The sequence below is a fragment of the Panthera uncia genome, chromosome A2, assembly GCF_023721935.1.
Source record: "Panthera uncia isolate 11264 chromosome A2, Puncia_PCG_1.0, whole genome shotgun sequence".
Taxonomy (NCBI): Eukaryota; Metazoa; Chordata; class Mammalia; order Carnivora; family Felidae; genus Panthera; species Panthera uncia.
The window spans coordinates 12,056,603-12,079,398 of record NC_064816.1 but is presented as its reverse complement, the minus strand read 5'-3'; the positions used below and the strand labels follow the sequence as shown (position 1 = coordinate 12,079,398).

At 54.5% G+C, this 22,796-nt stretch overlaps 1 protein-coding gene across 4 annotated transcripts in view; it reads right to left on the bottom strand.

Annotated features, from left to right (window-relative positions):
• Window positions 1-120: 120 nt before the first annotated feature.
• SLC27A1 (solute carrier family 27 member 1) overlaps window positions 121-22,796 on the bottom strand; it is a 32,880-nt gene continuing 10,204 nt past the window's right edge. For 2 of the 4 annotated variants that reach the window (XM_049640201.1, XM_049640198.1), the window contains 10 exons: window positions 11,729-12,123; window positions 11,439-11,600; window positions 11,276-11,345; window positions 10,841-10,932; window positions 10,662-10,771; window positions 5,436-5,645; window positions 4,110-4,236; window positions 3,647-4,021; window positions 3,109-3,255; window positions 121-1,468 (listed from right to left, as the gene is read on the bottom strand). In XM_049640201.1, the coding sequence (XP_049496158.1) occupies window positions 1,311-1,468; window positions 3,109-3,255; window positions 3,647-4,021; window positions 4,110-4,236; window positions 5,436-5,645; window positions 10,662-10,771; window positions 10,841-10,932; window positions 11,276-11,345; window positions 11,439-11,600; window positions 11,729-12,123 (1,846 nt within the window). In that variant the 3' untranslated portion in view covers window positions 121-1,310. The remainder of the gene's footprint in view (window positions 1,469-3,108; window positions 3,256-3,646; window positions 4,022-4,109; window positions 4,237-5,435; window positions 5,646-10,661; window positions 10,772-10,840; window positions 10,933-11,275; window positions 11,346-11,438; window positions 11,601-11,728; window positions 12,124-22,796) is intronic. The other 2 variants (XM_049640199.1, XM_049640200.1) reach the window with 2 other exon arrangements.

The following is a 22,796-nucleotide window of genomic DNA, read 5'->3' as shown; positions in this document are numbered from 1 at the left end:
AAGCCATGTGTCTGGCTCTTGCCTGGTGAACATGAGTTCCCCAGCGGAAGTCCTGCCTTGTGAAACTCAGAAAGCGTTCTGTGCCACACGGGGACAGACAGTAAATAACTGGGATTCAGGCACTGGACACTCTGCAGGTTTATTTCTTCAATTCAACTAGGAAACAAAACCTTGGTGCTTGGAAAGGCCCATGCGCAACAGCACTGGCCCCAGTGTTTGAGGGGCTGGATGCTACTGCAGAATTGGGGGGCGGGACGGACAGTCTGAGTGGCCAGGAGTCCGGGATGAGTCCGGGATGAGCCACCAATGAGGCCGACCACCAACACGAGGTCTGAACTGTCACCAACAAAGCCAGTGGGGATATTCAATGGGCTGGAACTTCCAAGGCCCCGAAGTCCATCTCAGACACCACCCCCAGGCGGGAGACCTCCCCCTCCACCACCGCTGCCACTCCTGTGGGTCCCACCAGCAGCGGCATCAGATGGGGACCCCCTAGAGTCCTTTGCCAGGGTGAGTGTCTGGATGGGGAGCCGAACAGCCACCCAGCGCAGTCTTCAAGGCTCCTCTAGCAAGAGCTCCGTGGAGGCACCTAAAAGGAGACATCTGGGCAGGGGCAATGTCTAAGGGGTCACAGTCAATTCTGGAAGCTTCCGGGCATCAGGAAGGGCAGACAGGGGACAGGAGGGAGGCCCACCAAAGATGGTTAAGTGCAAAAGGCAACTGGCCCAGCCTGGGAGAGATTTCTAGCTGGCCTGGAGGTCCCTTGACAATGACCCCCCCCCCCCGCCCCCCGCCGGCACCCGGGTGGGCGGGGCAAACCACGTGGATCCTCTGCTCGGGAAGGGTCATAGAGGGTCTGTCTGGAGCTCAGACTGGCCTGTGACGCCCTGGGGCCCAGCAGCCTGGGGAGGCGCGGACTCTCGCTCCTTAAGGCACAGCTGAGACTCGGGAGGCTGAGAAGCTCCACTCTGGGTCCATGACCCAGCAGGGAGGACAGCTGCGCCCTGCATGCCCGCAGATCTCAGGAGAGAGCAGGGGAAAAGAAAGAGGGAAGAGGTGTGGGCATACGGGACAGCGGGGAGGCTGAGAAGCAGGGAGGAGAGAGACGCACAGAGACACAGGCACGGGAACTCAGGCAGGAGACAGCCCCGAGGAGGAGAGAGGAGAGAGAGGGTAGCAGAGCCATGGGCTCTTCCTGGGCTACTCTGGCTGCTGAACACCAGGGTGGCCCCACCTGGCATAGCTGGGCCAGCCCCCCAGCCTCACTGGCAGGGCCGGGCTGGGAGTCTCTAGTGGGCGGAGGAGGAGCGTCAGAGGGCAAAGGCACCCGAGCAGATGCGAGTGTAGACACTCTGGTCGAGGGGCAGGTAGTGGCCCTGCTTCAGGTCCAGGAAGAAGAGCCGGTCCGAGGTCTGGCGTGGGTCAAAGCCCTCATGCTGCAGCCGAGTCTTCTGGATCTTGAAGGTGCCTGTAGGGGTGAGGATGGGGATACTCAGCAAGGGGGTTCCAGGGACCCCCAACTCACCATCCTCTCCTACACCTCAAGGCTTCTGCATAGACCATCCCCTCGGCTGGAAACATTCTTCCTCATTTTGTCTGCCTGATTCTCCTTTGCCCTTCAGATCCTGACTTCATGCCCCCTCCTCCAGGGAGGCCTCCCTGACTACCCCCATCACAGCCGCATACTCTGTGTACTCCCTGCCTGGTCACATGTACAGCCCCGAGACCAAAGCAGGGCTGAGTCTGTCACACGGTAGGTCAGGGGGCAGCAGCCTGTAGCCGACGGCCAAATTTGGCCTATCATCTGTTTTGTAAATAGTTTTATTGGCATGAAGCTATGCCTACCCATTTACACATTGTCTAGGACAGCTTTTATACCACAGAACCAGAGGTGTATGGGACAGAGACTGCATGGCCCCAAAACTGAAAATACTTACTATCTGGTCCTTTAAGAAAGAGTTTGCACTCCCTACAGTGAACAAGTAAAGGAAGGTTTCATGAAAGATAAGCCTAGGAGCACCTGGGTGGCTCAGTTGGTTAAGCATCTGACTTTGGCTCAGCTCATGCTCTTGAGGTTCATGGGTTCAAGCCCTATATCGGCCTCTCTACTGTCAGCACAGAGTGCTCTTTAGATCCTCTGTCCCCCTCTCCTTGTGCCCCTTCCTTGCTCTCTCTGTGTCTCTCTCTCTCTCTCTCAAAAGTAAATAAACATTGGGGCACCTGGGTAGCTCAGTCAGTTGAGCATGTGACTTCGGCTCAAGTCATGATCTCACAGTTGGTGAGTTTGAGCCCCACGTCGGGCTCTGTGCTGATGGCTCGGAGCCTGGAGCCTGCTTCAGATTCTGTGTCTGTCTCCCTCTCTCTGCCCCTTCCCTGCTCATGCTCTGTCTCTGTCTCTCAAAAATGAACAAACATTAAAAAAATGTTTTTTTTTTTTTAAGTAAATAAGCATTAAAAAAAAAAAAGATAAAGCTAAGGGTTCGGGCTAGTAGGAAAAAATGGACGAGGGATACCTGTATGCTTTAGAGTTGAGAAGGTGTCTTGTTCTAAATATAACTTCAAAAGCATAAACCATAACATTAAAAAAAGGGGGGGGGTAAGTTTGTATCAAAATTAAGGGCTTCTTTTCAACAAAAGCCCCATAAATAAGGTTAACGGTTCGACTCCCAAATAGAAGACTTCTGATGTCCGAAACTGCTACGGAATTAACATCTGGACTATTAGGAGAAACTCTCACAAATCGAAAAGAAAAAGACAGCAAGGCTATACAAAGATGGGCAAAAGATACAAACAGGCAATTTACAGAAGCAGGAAATCTCCCAGATAACAAGATGATTTGCTCAAAGTTCCTAGTCACCAGAAAAAATGCAGGAAATGGAAGAAATGCCCCAAACACTGCAGAATGCCTAGTGGGGGTAGGATCGAGGAATGGAAATAAGTAACGATGCTAATGAAACAAGAGAAAGGCCCTGCATGAGCCCACCGTGCCTGCTGGCCACGAACCATCGTGTCAGACTTGGCACAACGATCTGAACCAGGACAAATAAGCAAATGGTCGTTGAACCAAAAGACAGATGGACGGACAGACGGAGAGGCGAGAGGCCGCACCTGTAGTGTCCACTTGGGGCAGGAGGCGTAGGAAGATGGGCCGGGCATAGGGTGCCAGCACCTTCTGCAGCTCTTGGTACAGCACATTGGGGCTCAGCTGGCCGTGGGGGTCCGCGATGGCCGCCATGCCTGCTTTGCCCTCTACTCCTGGAGATAGAGGTTTCACTGAGAACACCCCACCTTTTGTGCCGCCGCAGGACTGAATACACCCTCAGACAGAGGCCCCTGGTCTCTGATCTCTAGTCCCTTCCATCTGAGATAACACTTGCTGAAGCAGCAATCATTATTATTATTGAGCTTTTGCTGTACTTGCTGCAACTCTGAGACAGTCACTTTCATGATCCCATGTACTGGATAAGGAAACCGAGGGGTTAGCATCCAGGAGGGGTAACTCCAGCTCCAGTGCCCCGACGCAGGTTGCTATGTGCAGTTATCCGAGCTGAGCACTGCCCAAGAGCACCTGTACCTCCAAGCTCATGCAGGTTGGGCGCCTCTGGGGCTGCCATACCCTAGGACCACCCCCACAAACCCAGCTTGCCTGGCACAGCCACCCCGTACACAGCCACATCTGTCTGGCCCAGCAGGCGGCTGAGCACGCCCTCCACCTCAGTAGTGGAGACATTCTCCCCACGCCAGCGGAAGGTGTCCCCGCCGCGGTCCCGGAAGTACATGTAGCCCAGCTCATCCATCACCAGCACGTCACCTGGGAGAGGGGAGGAGGAGAGGTAAGATGGTGGCCCGCCGTCCCCACGGCCAGCCCCCAGGACCTTCGCACCTGAGAGGTAGGCACTGTCGCCCTTGCGGAAGACACTGTGGGCGATCTTCTTGCTGGTGGCACTCTCGCTGATGTAGCCATCGAAGCGACGCAGCGGGTCCTGCTGGTTGATCTGGCCCACGAGGAGGCCAGGCTCCCCTGGAGAGGAGGCCACCCTCAGGCTGCGCTGGGTGGGCAGGGGGCGGGGGCCCCGGTTCCCCAGGGGACTGGGCAGGGCCTGGCTCACCGGCCTGACACGGGATGCAGAGGCCCTGGGCATCCCGCAGTAGCTCCATGGTGTCCTCGTTGACCTTCACCAGCCGGATGGGGTACACGTGGGGCAAGATACGGCTGTTAAAGCCACAGGAGCCGACCTGGGATGGGGCGAGCCACGTCGGTGAGGAGCCCCCGTGGGGTATGGTGTCCTCCCCACTGACGTCTTGCCTCTCCTGCCCCAGGGCCTGGAATTAGCACCCCGCGTCCCTGAACTCTGTGGCCTTGGGCGATCCGAAAAAGGGGGTATTAAGGGCAGTGCCGCCTTCCCAGGACTCATGCCCCTCCTCCCATCTCCCCGGCCTCCTTTGGCCATCATCTCGTGAGGAAACCTGCTGACTGGTCACCACTTCCTGGTCCCTAAAACCCTCTATGCTGGCAGGAAGTGAATGCCTGGGGTAACCCCGGAGCCACGTGGGGACACTGGCAGAGCTTCTGCCCGCTCCCCGCTGCATGCCACCTTGCCTGGCTCAGTCCAGTGAGCACAAATCCCTGTCTAATGGGTCTGTGCTGCTGTGTGCTGTTGGGTACGTCTGTTACGTACCCAACACAGCAACCTGTGTTAATGCAGCCAGAGTGTCTTCAACAGACATGCACGGTGGGGGCAGTGCCTTGTTCTCAGGTCCTGAGGACCCAAAACAGAGACAGACAGGAAACAAATCACTGCCCCTCCGGTGCTTGCTTTATTGTGGTGCTTGCTTTATTGTTATTCTCGTTAGCTGTGCCTGGCTTAGGATGGGAGGAGTTTGATAAGGCAGCAGGGTCCTGCTAAGGCAGGATGGAAACATTAATTGCGAATCATAAAAGCAATTGCAGAGAGCTTGCAACCTGGGGGTGCGGCGCTGAGCTCGTGATTACGTCGGGTGATTAGAACAGGCCCAATGGGCTGTCGTCCCCATGTACAGAGGAGGAAGCCAAGGCCCAAGGAGTCTGAGTGCCTTACCCAGTAGGAGGGGATGGGCACCCCAACCCTGGCCCCTGGATCCCCCAGAGTCCCACTGTCCCCCCCCCCACCTCCACAGGTGCAAACAGAAAAGGCTGAGCCCTTTGCCCAAGGTACACGTGGCCTCACCGAGGACTTGAATTCAGGTCAAGCCACTAACTGTGCATGCCGGAAGAGGGACCCGCCGCGCGCCCTGGCAGTCCCAGGCGCCCCCCGCCCCCTTCCCCTGCCCTGTGCCACCTGGCCGGGCCCTCCCAGCAGATCAGGCTGCTCTGGGAGAACGCGGGGCCGGGAGGCAGAGGTAGCAGCGATCCCGGAAGGTCAGAGCCTGCCCCGCGCCGCCCCACCGCCGCCCACCTTCCCGTCCACGTTGGCAATGCTGCAGTTACACTCGGTCGCTCCATAGAACTCGCCGATCTGGCGCACGCCGAAGCGCTCGGTGAACTCCTCCCAGATGGCGGGCCGCAGCCCGTTGCCCACGGCCAGGCGCACGCGGTGCCGCCCCTCGGCCTCGCGCACCGGCTGCTTCAGCAGGTAGCGGCAGATCTCCCCGATGTACTGGACCACCTGGGGGCGGGAGAGGGGGGGAAGCGAGGGTTGGGCGGCCACGCCGGGCCCCAGCCCCCGAGCCACCCCTCCAACCTGGGCGCTAGGGACAAAGCGCTCTTAAGGGCGATTGTAACAAAACAGCCCAGGCCGTGTACGCCTGCCCCTCGCCCGCATCCACGCCAGGGGCAGGGGCCGAGAGGATGCGGTCAGCGTCCCCCATGCCCCTCCGCGCTCCGTCCATCCCCACGCTGCCTCTCTGACCCGAACCTCAGCGCCCCCCCCCCCACCTCCACAGGGCTCCTTCCCTCCCTGTCTCAAGGCTCCACCCCCGGGGGGGGGGGGGAGTCATCTCCCAGATACCCCAGGTGCCTTCAAGTCCTTATCTGAGGTTTGGCTTCCTAAGGATTACCCCCGATCACCACCACCACCACCAATTTTACTAGGGGTCACAGACAGTAAGTAACCGGACCAAAGCTGATAAGTGATAGTCCTTGATTTGAATCTGGGCATCGCGGCTGGAGTGTGAATGAAACAGTTACACGCTCAGGATGAAGCGCCAAGTTGATCATGACAGCTCCAAAGTGTTCACAGCGTCCCCTCACCAACAGGATCAAGTCCAAATTTCTGCCAGTGGTCAATTCCCTTCGCCCTCCCCCCCCCCCCACTGCCTCCCTCCTTCCCTTTCACACCAACACCCTGTGCCACACAGGGCTCCTCAGGGCCTTTGCACATGCTATGCCCGCTGCCTGGAGCGAAAATCCTTCCCCAGGGATGCATCTGGGTCCCCAGGGTTTGGGCCAAATATCACTGCCGCGGAGAGGCAGGCATTCCCTGCACAGTGCTTGTTGAATCCCTGATGAATAAACACATGTGCTGAGTATTCTACCGCCAAACACAGAGCTCATCCGTTTAATTCTCCCAACACTCCACGCGGGACAGGAAGGCATGAGATTCACAGAGGGAAACAGCCTGTCCAAGATCATCAGCTGCTGGACACGAGGCAAGCCCAGGATGGGGCAAGGGCAGAGCCTGAAGGTGGGGAGTTCTCTCCCTCGGTCCCTAGGCTCAGGTCAGTGCTTTTGCGGGGGGCCCAGCCCACGCCAACCTAAGACACAGCGGGGCCAACCAGCCCAGTCCGTCCCCAGCTAGTAACTGGTTCAAGGGTGAGCACATGACCAGAATTAGGCCAATGAGAATCAGCCCCAGACTGTCGCTACCTGAGCTGCTGAAAACCTGCCAGAAGAAACAGGGCTAAGAAGGGAGCTGCACACCTAGGAAGGAGAAAAACAAGAAATGGACAGAGACAGAGCACCTCCTGGATCAGGTGGTGCCTGAAGCTGTCCAGCTCTCAGCTGTCCTCTTCAGGCCAGGGGAGGGACAACCCAGCCACGATTGAGGCAGCGGAGGGAGACAATGACACTGTCCCCCCCCCTCCCCACCAACCATGGCCCTGAGTCTGTGTCACGCTGAGAGCAAACAGCTGATGTTTACCTCTGCCTGGACCCCGGGACAGACCCAGGGCTGAAGAGAAGACAACTCAGGTCAGCTCAGAGAAGCAGACATCAGATGGCCTATGCCAACACCTCCAGCCTGCACGGTGGCACCTAGATAGAGGCTGGGAGCAGATCATCGACCAGGGACCCTGCTACAATTCCCCCGCGTCAGGGTGACCTTGTACACTAGGTGCACTCACCCCAGTGGGCAGGGAGACAGGGAGAGACACAGGCATCACACATTCAGCCCCCCCCCCCCCAGGGATGAGGAGGGGTGGAGTCACCTGTCCCCTGCCCGTCTGTTGCTACACAGGGAAGAAAGTGGGGTTCTAATGTTTATTTATTTTTGAGAGAGAGAGAGAGACAGAGACAGAGCATGAGCAGGGGAGGGGCAGAGACAGAGGGAGACACAGAATCCGAAGCAGGCTCCAGGCTCCGAGCTGTCAGTGCAGAGCCCGACGTGGGGCTCGAACCCACGAACAGGGAGATCACGACCCGAGCCGAAATCGAATGCTTAACCAACTGAGCCACCCAGGAGCCCCAAAAGTGGGGCTCTAAATGACAGCCCGCTGCCTCCCCTGAGGACGGATGGACTGTTGTTTGGGCCTGGGGCCACCGCTGCAAGTAAACAGCAGCCAAGCAGTTTCCCTGTCCAACAGCCAAGGGATGGGATTTCCGAACCCAAATGCATGCACTGGTTTTGCCAATGTCCTTGTTAAACTTGACCTCTGAGGATTCCGTCCTCTGTTCCTTAAAGAGCCCCTCAGTGTTTAGCACGTACCTTCTTTTAGACACAGAAATTCCCCTTCTTAGAAACAGACTACCAAGGGTCCAGAGACAGTGAATGATGCCCGATGCAGCACAGCATGTCAAGGACAAAGAGGGGGACCACCTGACACCACGGGCCTCCCAGTGGGAGGGCACAGCACCACCGACAAGGAATCCTTGCCAAAAGAGTTGAACTTGAAGCTGATCAAATATCTAGACCAGGGGTTCTCAACCACAGGCAGTTCTGTCCCCCCAGAACACTTGGCAACATCTGGATGCATTTTGAACGGTCACGACTGGTGGGGGGTGGGGGTGCGTGGGATGCTCTTGGCCTCTAGTGATGTCAGGTCAGGAATGCCTGTCAATATCCTGCAGTGCACAGGATGGCCCCCAGAGCAGAGACTGATCCAGCCCCAAATATCCCAAGCATCATGGTGGAGAGACACTGTGCTAGACCCAACAACTCCCAATGGACAGGAAATGCCAGGGACAGAGGAACACGTTAAGAGACACTGTCTCCAGATCGGGAACATACTACAGGACAAGCAACTTCCTTTCTTCAGTAAATACACACAAGATGGGGAAAAAAAGAGAAACAAGAGGTTCCTACAGATGAAAGGATTCCCATGAGACACATCGACGGTCGAAACGTGTGCGTCTCCTCTAAAAACGGATTTTGTCCGAATTCTAGAAACAGGGGAAAGACCACCTTTTTGACAAGGCGAGTCCCTGGGGATTGAGCCGCTGCCCAGATTCCTGATGACACTGCGGGGGTCACTGTCACTTTTTGGCTGTGATGGCAGTGCTGAGCTTACAGGTTTTTTTTTTCTTTTCTTGTTGCATTCACGTATACCTAAAATTGACCATCTGAAGGACTTTTAAGTGCACAGCTCGGTAGTATTAAGTACATTCACACTGGGAGCCAGCCATCACCATCCACCGGAACTCCTTTCGTCTTGGAGAATTGAGACTCTGTCCCCACTAGATGCTGGGTCCCCACCCCCTCCGGCGGCCCCATTGGCTTCCATGTTTCAGCCGTTGTAAATTGCGCTGCTGTGAACCTTTGTGTGCAAATATCTCTTCGAGACCCTGCTTTCACGCCTTTTGTCTTAGAAACAGCCCTCACCAGACACAAAAAGCCACACAGTATCTGATCCCATTTACAAGAAAGGTCCAGGACAGGCAAATCCATAAAGATAGAGAGCAAATTAGTGGGTACCCCAGGCACGGGGGTGGGGGAACAGGGCTGGGGAGTGACTGCTGATACCGGGTTTTCCTTCAGGCATGATGGAAATGTTCTGGAATTAGAGGTGATGGTTACACAACATGGTGAATGTACTAAGGGTCACTAACTGTCCGCTTTAAAAATGGTTTATTTCGGGGCGCCTGGGTGGCTCTGTCAGTTGGACATCCGACTTCGGCTCAGGTCAGGATCTCGCGGTCCGTGAGTTCGAGCCCCGCATCGGGCTCTGTGCTGACAGCTCAGAGCCTGGAGCCTGTTTCCGATTCTGTGTCTCCCTCTCTCTCTGACCTTCCCCCGTTCATGCTCTGTCTGTCTCTGTCTCAAAAATGAATAAATGTTAAAAAAAAAATTAAAAAAAAAACGAATTTTGCCTCAAAAGCAAAACAGTCCTCATCTTTCAGAGGTTTTCCAGAAACATCTATGTAGGAAACACATTGCTCTCTGGGGGTTGTTTCACAATGATGCCGAAGGAGGGATGTGGGTGGGGCTAGAGAGGGCAGGATGGGGTGTTTGAAGGCCCCTGGGGCCAGTGACAGGTGCAAAAGAGAAAATCCTCCTCGGATTTCCTTTGGTTAGTGAAATCAGGTACTGATGTAGGTCTTTCCCCAAAGCAAAGCACTGTCACTCGAACTTTCAGAAAGCGGTGGGGGGTGATCTGTATTCACAACTCTCAATAATCAAGTGGATCAAACAGACCCGCTTGCACTTCAAGACTTGGTTTAACAACGTTCCTCAAGGGCCGCCCGCAAGGAAAAACGGAAAATCCTCAAAAGGAGAGCAAATCAGTCATTGCCCCCCCAAAGACCCCCAAGATGCCAACCCAGAGCCCCCACCCTGCCTAGCTGTGTGACCTGGGCAGTTGGCCTAACCTCTCTGGGCCCCACCCATCCAAGGTGAGGTGGGCACCTGCCAACTTGCCAGTCCCTGGACACATCCCATTCTCTCTTCTCCTCACCCCTTCTTCCTGGAGGCAGGTGATAGCACCTGTATTTCTATCCTCATCAGGACACTGAAATCCGCAGCCTGGTTTCCTCTCACCGTGGAGGGGAGAAGAGAGGAAGGACCGGGTCCTAGCGCCCCCCCCCTCATTTTCTACAGGACTGTGGACGTTCTCACCCCACCTGAACCCCACACCTTGTGGCCTTAACCAGAGCAGGGCGGTGACTGCACCCACAGGCCTCATTTCCTGCAGCCACCAGCAGGGAAGGCTGCTGGGGCCCAGGGCGGCGCGTTAAACTCAGGCAGCCTGGCCCCAATTCCAGATGCGTTACACGCCTCAATTTCCCCACCTGCAAAATGGCCTCTGCGATGCCTCTGCCCACTCTCAAGCAGTCCTAAGATTCCATGAAGTTTCCATGTCGAAGTAAGGTTAGCCTGGGGCTGACACGGAGCACGTGCCCAAGAAGCACGTGCCACCTTCCTGTCCCCCTCCGGGGCCCTGGAGAACAGGGGGTCGGGGGAGTGGCTGCCCTACAGCGGAGGACCTGCAGGTGGAGGGCGGGGCAGCGTGCGGGAGGGGCGGGGCCTGACCGTGCAGTTGTACTTGACGCAGTCATCCCAGAAGCGGCTGGCTGAGAACTTCTTGCGGAGGACCACCGTTAGCCCGTAGAGGAGACACTGCCCCACGCCCATGATGTTGCCTGCAGAGGGCGGGCTCGGTGAGGGGTCCCCAGTCCCGGCCCCGCCCCCGCCCGGCCTGTCCACAGTACCTGCCGTGTGGTACAGGGGCAGGCAGTCATAGAGCACGTCTGCCACCTGCATGCTGTAGGCGTAGTGGCCGAAGGCTGCGATGCGGTAGTACCTGCGGGGGGTGGGGGCAGGGAGTGCAGGGGCTGGGGCTTATGTCCTCCAAGGTATGGGAGTGGGGGGGAATCTGTGGCGGGGGAGGGGACACAGCAGGGACCCAGGCAGAGCCAGCCCAGCTCACAGCAGGGGGGGGGGGGGGGGGGGGGGGGTCTGGTTTAGGATTTGAGACCCTCCCGCGGACGGAGCGGCAGTGTCCTGAGATGGGCCGTGCGTCTTCCCCGGGGGTGAAGACAGAAATGTCCCCAAGATCCCAACAAGAGCGGAGGGAAGGGGTCGGCCGTAGAGGCGACCGGGAGTCACCCTCCAAAGCTGGGGTGATGCCCACGGGCCCCCCTCACCTGCTGTGCACTACAATGGCGGCCTTGGGCAGCCCCGTGGTCCCCGACGTGTAGATGTAGAAGAGTCGATCTGCAGGAGACGCATGTGTTGGGGTCTGAGGAGGAGGGGGTGGGGGGCGGGGGGCACTGGCAGCGGAAGGCGGGTGTCCCGTGCTAGCCTCACCATCCATTCCCTTGTCAGGGGGCTGTGCCAGGGGGGCGGTGGAGGCCTCCTTCAGCAATGGGTCCAGGAGTCGGGCGTCCGGCAGGATGCCCTCAGGCCCCAGTTCTCCAGAGCAGAACTTGAGCAGACTCTTCCCCAGCTGTCCGCTCACCTCGGCCACCGCTGCAGCCCAGAACAGACGTCACGGTCAAGGGCGGCCTGGGATGTACACGCCATCTCGCCGCTCCCCGCCCCCCCGAAGGCCCCCGCCCCCCCCCCCCCCCCAAGATGCCAGCTGCGCCCGGCCTCACCTGCTGCCAGCTCCCCTCCGAAGATGAGGGCCTTGGCACCCGAGGTGCCCAGGCAGAAGGCCAGGGGCTCCCGCCGCAGGTTCACATTGAGCAGCGCGGCTTCCACGCCCGCCTTGGCCAGGCCCAGCCACAGCCCCACGAACTCGGGCCGGCCCTCCAGGAGGATGGCCACCACGTCACCTGGAGTGAAGCCCAGCCGGCAGAAGAGGTTGGCCACGGCATTGGAGTAGGCGTCCAGCTGCGCAAAGGTCCAGCACACGCCGCTGCCCGCGTCCACCAGCGCCAGGCGATCAGGCTGCCTCTGTGCCACCACCTGGAAGATCCGTGGGATGGTGTGGCGGGCACGCTGGTGCCGCCGCAGCTCCAGGCGCACGCGCATCAGCACAGAGAGGCCGCTGGGAGGGGGAAGGGAGGAGAGGCGTCACCGGGTGCCCCGCCCGGCCTCCAGGAGACCTCTCCAAGCCTCAGTCTCCATCTGGAGAAAGCAGAGGGAAAGGTCCCTGCACCTCCGAGGACGGCGAGGCTTCGATAAGGACGCTTTGGTTGCTGGGTCTCTCGGGGGACTGAGAGCGTGAGAAGGGCTGTTGACCAAGTACCGCAGACCGTCCTTGTTTCTCTCTCCTGGGACGTCCGGAGCCTCCTGCAGTCCCCACGAGCACCTGCAGCCTGGACTCCTCATGCCCCACCCACCCGAGCCTGGGGTCCTCGTCATCTCCTCCGGGAAGCCTTCCGGGGCTCGGCCCCTGCACTGCGCCCACTGCTCCCCCATCAAAGTGTAGAGTCCCCCAAACGGGGCCAGGCTGGGGCAGACACAGGCTGGGCTCAGGGAATGCTTTCTTGTTCACCTTGGGAAACCTCCCCATCCTCTGTGCTCCCCCACCAAAGCCCCTGTGAGGAGCCACTCGGTCATGGGTCTGTTCCCCCCACCCCCGGGTCATGAGCCCCCCCCGGGGAAGTCACATCTGCACCGGCCGCATGCCCGGTACGTACTAGGTCCATACACAGAGGCCGGACTGTGTTCGTGTCTCCCAACCTGGAACTCGAGGTAGCGGCCAACACAGAGGCAGATTCTTCCACTCACCTCCCAAATGATGAGCACCTATTGGGTGCCAGGTCCACGATGGGCGAGACAGACCCAGCGGTAACCCAGATCTAACCCTTCTCCCCCTCCATCTTCCTTCCGCTCCTTCTCCTTTTCCTACCCCTTGCTCACTCACTCCAGCCACAGGGCCCTTCTTGCTGTTTTCCTGAAGACACCACCTGGCATGCTCCCACCCCAGGGCCTTTGCATGGGCTATGCCCCCTGCCTGGACCAGGACAGATCAAGGCCCCATTCTCCTGGAGCGCAGTGAGCCTGCCACAAGCAATCCCACAGGACAGTCTTGGAGGGAGAGAGAGGCGTCTGGAGCTCCCGGGCCGGGCCTGAACCCCACCGCCCACGAGAGCAGCCAGCCTGAGCCTGGCAAGATCTTCGGTGAGAGGAGAGGCCGCCACACGTGAGCACGGTCTCAGGGCAAGGCCACACTGAGAAGAGGCGCAGGCATAGGGACAGCAGTGAGGAGGCTGCTCCCCAACCGGTTCCCTCTGGGTGCCCACCCTGTTACTCTCAGGGTGACGACGGCCTCCATGTAGATGAACACCCCTAATTGGAGAGCCCTGCTCATCGAAGCCCCTGTTCCCGCCGCAGGTTAACATCGAGCAGTGCGGCTTCCACGCCCGCCTTGGCCAGGCCCAGCCACAGCCCCGCGAACTCAGGCCGGCACTCGAGGAGGATGGCCACCACGTCACCAGGGGAGGTAACCAGGGGAAGCGACACCTGCATCTGATCAGGAGCCTGGCGCATAGTAGGTGCTCAGTAAACAGAGGTTGAAGGACTGCTTTCAAGCCCCTGACCCTGGAGCCCAGCATCCCGCCCCTCCCTGGCGACCAGTGCAGAGGCCCAGATTTCTTCAGGGCCCCAGACCTGAGCACCTACTTTGCACAGGCGAAGCTGATCAGGATCAGGTGTGAGAAGTCCGATCGGTGGAGGAAGGGGACGGGGGCTGGGGTGGCCAAGGATACTGATGGCAAAGGGGCAGGAGTCATCTTGTGGGGAGATGGGAACATTCTCCAGGACCTTTGCCCGTGCGGTTCCCACTGTTGAAACATTCTGCCCCAGAGCCCCCACCCCCACCCCCACCCCCACCCCCATCAGGGTTCCTACACATCCTTTACCTCTCAGCTCCAATGTCCCCTGCCTGGAGAGGTCTCCCCAGCCCTGCCCAGCGTGGATCACTATATAGCTGTTTGAAAACACTCTTGCAAATTCTTTGACAGTCGTCCCTTCAAAAGGCAGGTCAGGTCCTATTTTCCCCACCCCTCAGGAGTGGGCAGACTCAGGGACTCGCTTCTAATGAAGAGAATGGGGCAATAGTCATGCTGTGTGATTTCCGAGACTGGGGCTCAGAGACAGCACCTCTCCTCCAGGCACGCAGATGTTCTCACACTCTTTCTGGACGCTGGACCTCGGAACCCAGCGCTGAGTTGTAAGGAAAGGAAGCCAAGACCACATGGAGAGGCCACGTATAGGGGTTCTAACAACATGTCTGAGTGAACAGAGCTTTGGGTAATTCTGGCCCCGGATCCTGAATCTTCCACCTGAGGCTCCAGACACAGCAGAGCAGATAAGATGGTGACATCTTGGCGACATCTGAATTCCTGACCCACAGAAGTCACAGGCAAAGATACTGATCATTGTCTTAAGCCTCTAGGTTCTGGGGTAATTTGTTACACAGCCATGGAACTGACGGGTAACTGATACACTCCCAGGCCCTGTTTCACTCCTTCGGAGCGGTCATCACAATCTAAACCCGCCATCTTCCTTTACCGATTTCCTGAACTTTTTGTTAATTTCTACGAGAGCGAGCACCCAGTTTGTCTGTCTGTTGTGTCCAGGGATACGGTTCCGGGACGAAGCACAGGACCTGGAACGTAAGGACGATGCTGATATATCCTGTGGGCGGACTCAAATGCAGCCCCGCCTCTCTTGCCTGCGCACAACTGTACTTGTTTGAAGAGCATCCCCCAAAATTCGTGTCCACCGGAAACCTCAGACCGTGACCTTCTTTGGAAGTAGGGTGTTTGCAGATGTAATTAAGGGAAGTCTGAGATGAGGTCATCCTGGTTCCCCAGTGGGACCTAAATCCAATGACAGGTGTCTTTTTTTTTAATGCCTAAAAACAATTTTTTTTAATGTTTATTTACTTTTTGAGAGAGGCAGAGACAGAGCGTGAGTGGGGGAGGGGCAGAGAGAGAGGGAGAGGGAGAAACAGGATCCCACGCAGGCGCTAGGCTCTGAGCTATCAGCACAGAGCCCGAGATCGTGACCTGAGCTGAAGCCGGACGCTCAACCGACTGAGCCACCCAGGCACCCCTTGGTTCTTGCAGTTTGTGGGTTCAAGCCCCGTGGCTCCAGCTTCGAGCCTGGAGCCTGCTTCGGCTCCGGTGTCTTCCTCTCTCTCTGCCCCTCCCCTACTCACGCTCTCTCGCACCCTCTCTCTCTCCCTCTAAAAGCAAATAAATATTTTTTTTTATTTTAATAAATAAATAAATAATAAAGTTTATTTATTTTGAGAGAGACAGAGACAGCGCGAGCAGGGGAGGGACAGAGGGAGGGAGAATCCCAAGCAGGCTCCATACTGTCAGCACAGAGCCCGACGTGGGGCTCAAACCCATGAAACTGTGAGATCGGGACCTGAGCCGAAACCAAGAGTTGGATGCTCAACCAACTGAGCCACCCAGGCGCCCCCAGGTGTCTTTTTAAGAGAGAACACACAAACACAGGGGAGGAGACATGGGGAGACAGAGGCAGAGACTGGAGTGACCTGGTCACAAGTCGTGCGATACCTGGAGCCCTCAGAAGCGCAGCCCAGAGGGAGGAAAAAGCGGCCTGGAGTTCATGGCCTTAGTTCAAATCCTGTTCCACCGCCTACCAGTGGGGCCTGGGCAGACGCTGCCCTCTCTGCAGGCCTCAGTTTCCTTACTTGGAATATCAGGAGACTGAATCCAACAACCTCCAAGGTGTTCTCCATCCAGCTCAACAAAGTGCCAGTCCTGCCCCTGCCTTATTTACAAGCAGGAAGTGGGGCCCAGAGCAGCAATTCTCAGCCTATTGGGTGTGAAGTGTGTTAAGTGCCCAACCAAGAAGAAGGGCTGAACCAGAAGGGATCCATTGTTACTCTGCCCAGAGAGAGCCTGCCTCTGGGCTTTGTAAATATTCTTCTACCTAAGTGCTCTTCCTTTCCCCAGGTCATGGCAAGACTGGCCCCTCTCATCTGCCCACTTGTGCGCGGTGCCCTAACCACCCTGGTTCAAGGAGTCCCTCGCTATCCCCGCCTCGCCCCTACGTGTTCGATCCTTCTGGTCACTGTCTGATGTTTCATCATTTCCTTCTCGGTTATTCTTTTCCCTCACTAGGCTGTGGGCTCCAGAGGACGGGAGAAGTATCTGGCACGTTCACAGCAGGTCACAGTGAACATGGTGTCCCCCCAAGCCCAGATGGGGTGTGGCTCCCAGGAGGTCCTTGGGGATGGATGGAACAAATGACAGTGGCCAGAATCTGACCATCTCACCAGCCCGGCCTGGCCCCCACCAGCACACAACGGGACCCGTGCCCTAGTCAGCTCTTCGTGGTTTCCTGGGTCTGCTCTGGGCCAGGCCCCACTCCCTGCATAATGGGGTGAATGGTGGTCCTCAAAAGATAGACCCAATTCCTGGCCCCCAGAACATGTGGAAAAAGGGTCTTTGCAGGGTCTTTGCGCAGGATACTCCTCTGCTCAGTGTTCAAAGCCCTTGAAATCTGGCTCTGTCTGCTGACCCCCTTGGCTCCTTGAACTCCAACACTGCCCAGCCCATACACCTCCCTGCAACACATCAGCCCCTTTCCCACAATCCCTGCACCATGGGACATGGCAGTCCCATGTTCCCTTTCCTCTACCCAGAGAAGCTGTCACTGGCATGTGATGGCTGGAACCACAGCAGGCAGCATGAGAGTATGAGGGTACCCGGCTGGAGATGCCAAGCCTTTGCAGCAAGTATGGCAGAGCATAAAGACCGAAGGAACCCGGGTCAATGACAACATGCTGCACGGGGAACTGACCAACCTCAAGCCATCTCGTGTCAAAACTCCACGTTACATGTGGTTGTAACTGTTCTTTACTGCCAATGCCACTCCTAGTTGAGATTCGCGCTACTCGCAGCCAAAAACCTCCTTCGAGAGTTTAGCTCCCTGGAGGGGCTGATCCACTCGTGCACCATACCTCCACGGAGCACCACCACATGCTGGACATCACGACAGGGACAGGGACACCCAGGTGACTAAAGTAGGCGTGATCACTGTCCAAATGGGGTTTACAATCTAAGGAGGGGAAGGGAACTAATAACCGAGGAAAAAGCGAAGAAAACCGATGATAGTTTGTTTTTACTGTTTTGTTATTTATTTTTGAGAGAGAGCAGGGGGGAGGGGCAGAGAGACAGGATCCCAAGCGGACTTCGCGCTGTCAGCACAGAGCCCGACGCGGGGCTCAAACTCACGAACCGTGAGATTATGACCGGAGCGGAAATCAAGAGTGGACACTCAACCAACTGAGCCTCCCAAGTGCCCCAATCCAATGATAGTTTTATGCTAAGTTTCCTAAAAAGGAAACAGGATGATGTGATCAAAAGCTTTATCCACAGGAAGGGGGGGGGGGGGGGGGGGGGGGGGGAGAGAACACTTTAAGGAAGCGACGACATTTGTGCTACATTTTAAAGAATGGGAAGGAGGGGCGCCTGGATGACTCATTCAGTTGGGCCTCTTGGTTTTGGCTCAGGGCATGATCTCACGGTTCGTGGGTTCTAGCCCCGTGTCAGGCTCTGCGCTGACGTCGCGAAGACTGCTTGGGATTCTCTCTCTCTCTGCCCTTCCCCTGTGTGCTCTCTCTTTCAAAATAAATAAATAAACTTTAAACAATTAAAAAATGATAAAAATAAAGAACGGGAAGGAGCCAGCAGTGGGTAAAGCGCGGCCGGTAGGGGGAAAGCATTCCAGGTGGAGGGTACCGTGAGTGCAAAGGCCTGGAGGTGGGAAGGACAAGGCCAGCAGGCTAGAGAGGAGTGAGCAAAGCAGAGAGTGGGAGGAGACTGCACGGCAACAGGACTTTCTCCATGGTTCTGGATCGTTCCACCAATTAGAAGATCGATCTTGGCAGGTTAAAGTCACCTGGGGGAAATGATACTGTTATTCATTTGTAGCTTCCAATGAGCAGAAGACAGAAAAGAGCCCAAACGATCTGTAGTATAGGAGGGGTTCGATGCCCAATGGCCGATCCTTACAACGGAAGGCTGTGGGGCCCCGACGCAGGTAGATGAGGAAGGAGCCATGAGGTGAGAAAAGTCACGGGTGATTTCACGCAAAGGCAGCAGGCAGGTCAAACACCCAGACACTGACTGATCATTGAATTTCCCTGTTTCCCCCCAAAATAGCCAGTAAAGAGATTTTTTTCTTTTCATTAATTTTTTGAGAGAGAGAGAGGGCACAAGTGAGCGAGGGACAGACAGAGAGAGAGGGAGAGTCCCATGAGGGGTAGAGAGAGGGGGAGACAGGGGGAGAGAGAGGGAGAGAGAAGGGGGGCTCAAACTCAAACCGTGAGATCATGACCTGAGCCAAAGTCAGATGCTTAACCGACTGAGCCAACCGGGTGCCCCAGTCAAGGGATTTTTTAAAAGTGTGAACACAAAGACTAGGAAAATGGGAAAGGCAGGGGTCCTTGGAGGTGGGAGAAAGCCGAATCCTGGACTCCAGCGCGAAATGGGTAGAAATCTGTCTGGGAAGCAAGCCCCTACATAAAATCAGTCACAGGGATGTAACGTACAACAGGGGGACTGTAGTCAATAAGACAGATCTTCCTGGACTTACAGTGGGGTTACACCCCAAAAAACGCAACGTAAGTTGAAAATACCATAAGTCAAAAATGCATTTAAAACATCTAACCCAATAAACATTATAGCTGAGCCTGGCCTACCTTAAACGTGCTCAAAACACTTACATTAGCTCACAGTTGGGCAAAATAATCGAACACAAAGCCTATTTTCTCAAAAAATATTTTTTCTGGGGCGCCTGGGTGGCGCAGTCGGTTAAGCGTCCGACTTCAGCCAGGTCACGATCTCGCGGTCCGTGAGTTCGAGCCCCGCGTCAGGCTCTGGGCTGATGGCTCGGAGCCTGGAGCCTGTTTCCGATTCTGTGTCTCCCTCTCTCTCTGCCCCTCCCCCGTTCATGCTCTGTCTCTCTCTGTCCCAAAAATAAATAAAAAACGTTGAAAAAAAAAAAATTTAAAAAAAAAATAAAAAAAAAATATTTTTTCTGATGTTATTTATTTTTGAAGGAGAGAGACACACAGAGGGAGGGAGGGGCAGAGGGAGAGAGGGAGGCACAGAATCCGAAGCAGGCTCCGGGCTCCGAGCTGTCAGCACAGAGCCCGACGCGGGGCTCGAACCCACGAACCGCGAGATCATGACCTGAGCCGAAGTTGGACGCTTACCCAACTGAGCCACCCAGGAGCCCCTACAAAGCCTATTTAATAAAGTGTTGAATATCTCACATAATTAACTGAATACCGTACTGAAAGTGAAAAACAGAAGGGCTGAATGGGTACAGAATGCCTGTACGGGTCGTTTACCCTCGTGATCGTGCGGCTGTCTGGGAGCGGCGGCTCACTGCTGGTGGCCAGGATCAGGACAGAGTCTCATACTGCCTGTCAGGGAGTCTGGGAAAAAGATCCAAATTCCACATTCAACGTACAGCTTCTACCGAATGCACATCACGTTTGCATCATCGTTAAGGCAAAAAATTGTAAGTCAAACCACTGGAAGCCAGGGAGTGTCTGTACCGTATTCCATGATGAGCCCCCAACCTTCGTCTCCTCTGCATGGTTTCCCGCAAAGCACCCTTGGCCGGGTGACCCCATCATGAAGCTCGCAGTTGAAAAGACACCCCCCCCCCATGCCCCTGCCGAGAGCTTCTAACCAGATTTACAACTAAGGATTATCGGACCCCTGGGGATTTCCTCTACTAGGGATGACGGAAACTAAAGGAAACAAAGGGGCGCCTGAGTGGCTCAGTTGGTTGAGCGATTGATTTTGGCTCAGGCCACCATCTCCTGGTTCATGGGTTCGAGCCCCACGTTGGGCTCTGTGCTGACAGCTCAGAGCCTGGAGCCTGCTTCGGATTCTGTGTCTCCCTCCTCTCTCTGCCCCTCCCCTGCTTGTGCTCTGTCTCTCTTTCGAAAATAAATAAATAAATAAATGTTAAAAAGATTTCAAAAAAATAAAATAAACAAAAAAGAAAATTTTTGAGGAAATAGAGATTGTGCAAAGAGAAAACAAAACTAATAAAGTCAATGATATTCTGGGAGATGTAAGAAAACATGCATGCATGAAACAAGAATGAGATGCTATTTAAAAGCTTTCAGGGAGGGGCGCCTGGGTGGCGCAGTCGGTTAAGCGTCCGACTTCAGCCAGGTCACGATCTCACGGTCTGTGAGTTCGAGCCCCGCGTCAGGCTCTGGGCTGATGGCTCGGAGCCTGGAGCCTGTTTCCGATTCTGTGTCTCCCTCTCTCTCTGCCCCTCCCCCATTCATGCTATGTCTCTCTCTGTCTCAAAAATAAATAAAAAACGTTGAAAAAAAATTTAAAAGCTTTCAGGGGCGGCTGGGTGGCTCAGTCGGTTAAGTGTCCGACTTCGGCTCAGGTCATGATCTCGCGGTCCGTGAGTTCGAGCCCCGCGTCGGGCTCTGTGCTGACAGCTCAGAGCCTGGAGCCTATTTCAGATTCTGTGTCTCCCCTCTCTCTACCCGTCCCCTGTTCACTCTCTGTGTCTCTCTGTCTCTCAATAATAAATAAACATTAAAAAATTTTATTTAAAAAAAAAAAGCTTTAGGGAATGAAAAAAAAAAATCCTGGAAAATTGCAATGTGAGGGCACCACAGAATGCACAGCACACAGAGTAAACCCTAAGGGAAAAAAAGAGCTTTAGTTAATAAAAACGTATCAAAAGGTTTCTATAGTTTTCAGGGTATACATTTTTCATCTCTTTGCTCAGGTTTATTCCTAGGTATTTTATGGGTTTTGGTGCAATTGTAAAGGGGATCAGTTCCTTGATTTCTCTTTCTGCTGCTTCCTTATTGGTGTCTAGAAATGCAACAGATTTTTGTGCACTGATTTATATCCTGTGACTTTGCAAATTCATGTGTCAGTTCTAGCAGTGTTGTGGTGGAGTCTTTGGGTTTTCCCCATAGAGTACTCCTTGCTGATTTGGATACATTTTATTTCTTTGTGTTGTCTGACTGCTGAAGCTAGGGCTTCCAACACTATGTTGAACAATACTGGGGAGAGTGGACCCCCTTGTCGTGTTCCTGATCTTAGGCGGAAAGCTCTCAGTTTTTTGCCATCGAGCATGACATTAGCTGTGAGTCTTTCATATATGGCCTTTAATAATCTTGAGGTATGATCCTTCTATCCCTACTTTCTTGAGGGTGTTTTATCAAGAAAGGATGCTGTGTTTTGTCAAATGCTTTCTCTGTATCTATAGAGAGGATCATATGGTTCTTATCTTCTCTTTTACTAATGTGATGTATCATATTGATTGATTTGCAGATATTGAACCACCCTTGCAGCCCAGGAATAAATCCCACTTGATCATGGTGAATAATTCTTTCAATGTATTTTTGGATCCGGTTGGCTAGTATCTTGTTGAGGATATACTGAAAACTATAGAAAGCTTACAAAAGAAATTGAAGAATTCACGGAAAAACATTCCATGCTCGTGGATTGTAACAACAAATATTGTTAAAATGTCAATACAATTCAAAGCATATGCAATGCAAACCCTATCACAATAACACCAACATCCTTCACAGAGCTAGAGTAAACAACCCTAAAATTTGTATGGAGCCAGAAAGACTCTGAATAGCCAAAACAATCCTGAAGAAGAAAATCAAAGCTGGAGGCATCACAATTCAGGACTTCAAGCTGTATTACAAAGCTGTAATCATCAAGACAGTATGGTCCTGGCACAAAAACAGACACCTAGATCAATGGAACAGAACAGAGAACCCAGAAATGGACCCACAAACGTATGGCCAACTAATCTTTGACAAAGCAGGAAAGAATATCCAATGGAAAAAAGACAGTCTCTTCAGCAAATGGTGTTGGGGAAAAAGACAGCAACGTGCAGAACAATGAACTTGGACCACTTTTTTACACCATACACAAAAATAAACTCAAAATGGATGAAAGACTAAACATAAGATAGGAAACTATCAAAACCCTAGAGGCGAAAGCAGGCAAAGACCTCTTTGACCTCGGCCGCAGCAACTTCTTACTTGACATGTCTCCATAGGCAAGGGAACCAAAAGCAAAAATGAGCTATTGGGCCCTCATTAAGATAAAAAGCCTCTGCACAGCGAAGGAAACAATCAGCAAAACTAAAAGGCAACAGACGGAATGGGAGAAGATATTTGCAAAAGACATTATCAGATAAAGGGTTAGTGTCCAAAATCTACAAAGAATTTATCAAACTCAACACCCAAAAAACAAATAACCCAGTGAAGAAATGGGCAAAAGACATGAATAGACACTTTTCCAAAGAAGACACCAGATGGCTAACAGACGCATGAAAAAATGTTCAACATCACCCATCATCAGGGAAATACAAATCAAAACCACAATGAGATACCACCTCACACCTGTCAGAATGGCTCACATTAACAACTCAGGCAACAACAGGTGTTGGTGAGGATGCAGAGAAAGAGGATCTCTTTTGCATTGTTGGTGGGAATGCAAGCTGGTGCAGCCACTCTGGAAAACAGTATGGAGGTTCCTCAAAAAATTACAAATAGAACTACCATATGACCCAGCAATTGCACTACTAGATATTTATCCAAAGGATACAGGATTGCAGATTCAAAGGGGCACATGCACCCCAATGTTTATAGCAGCACTATTCACAATAGCCAAATCATGGAAAGAGCCCAAATGTCCATCAACTGATGAA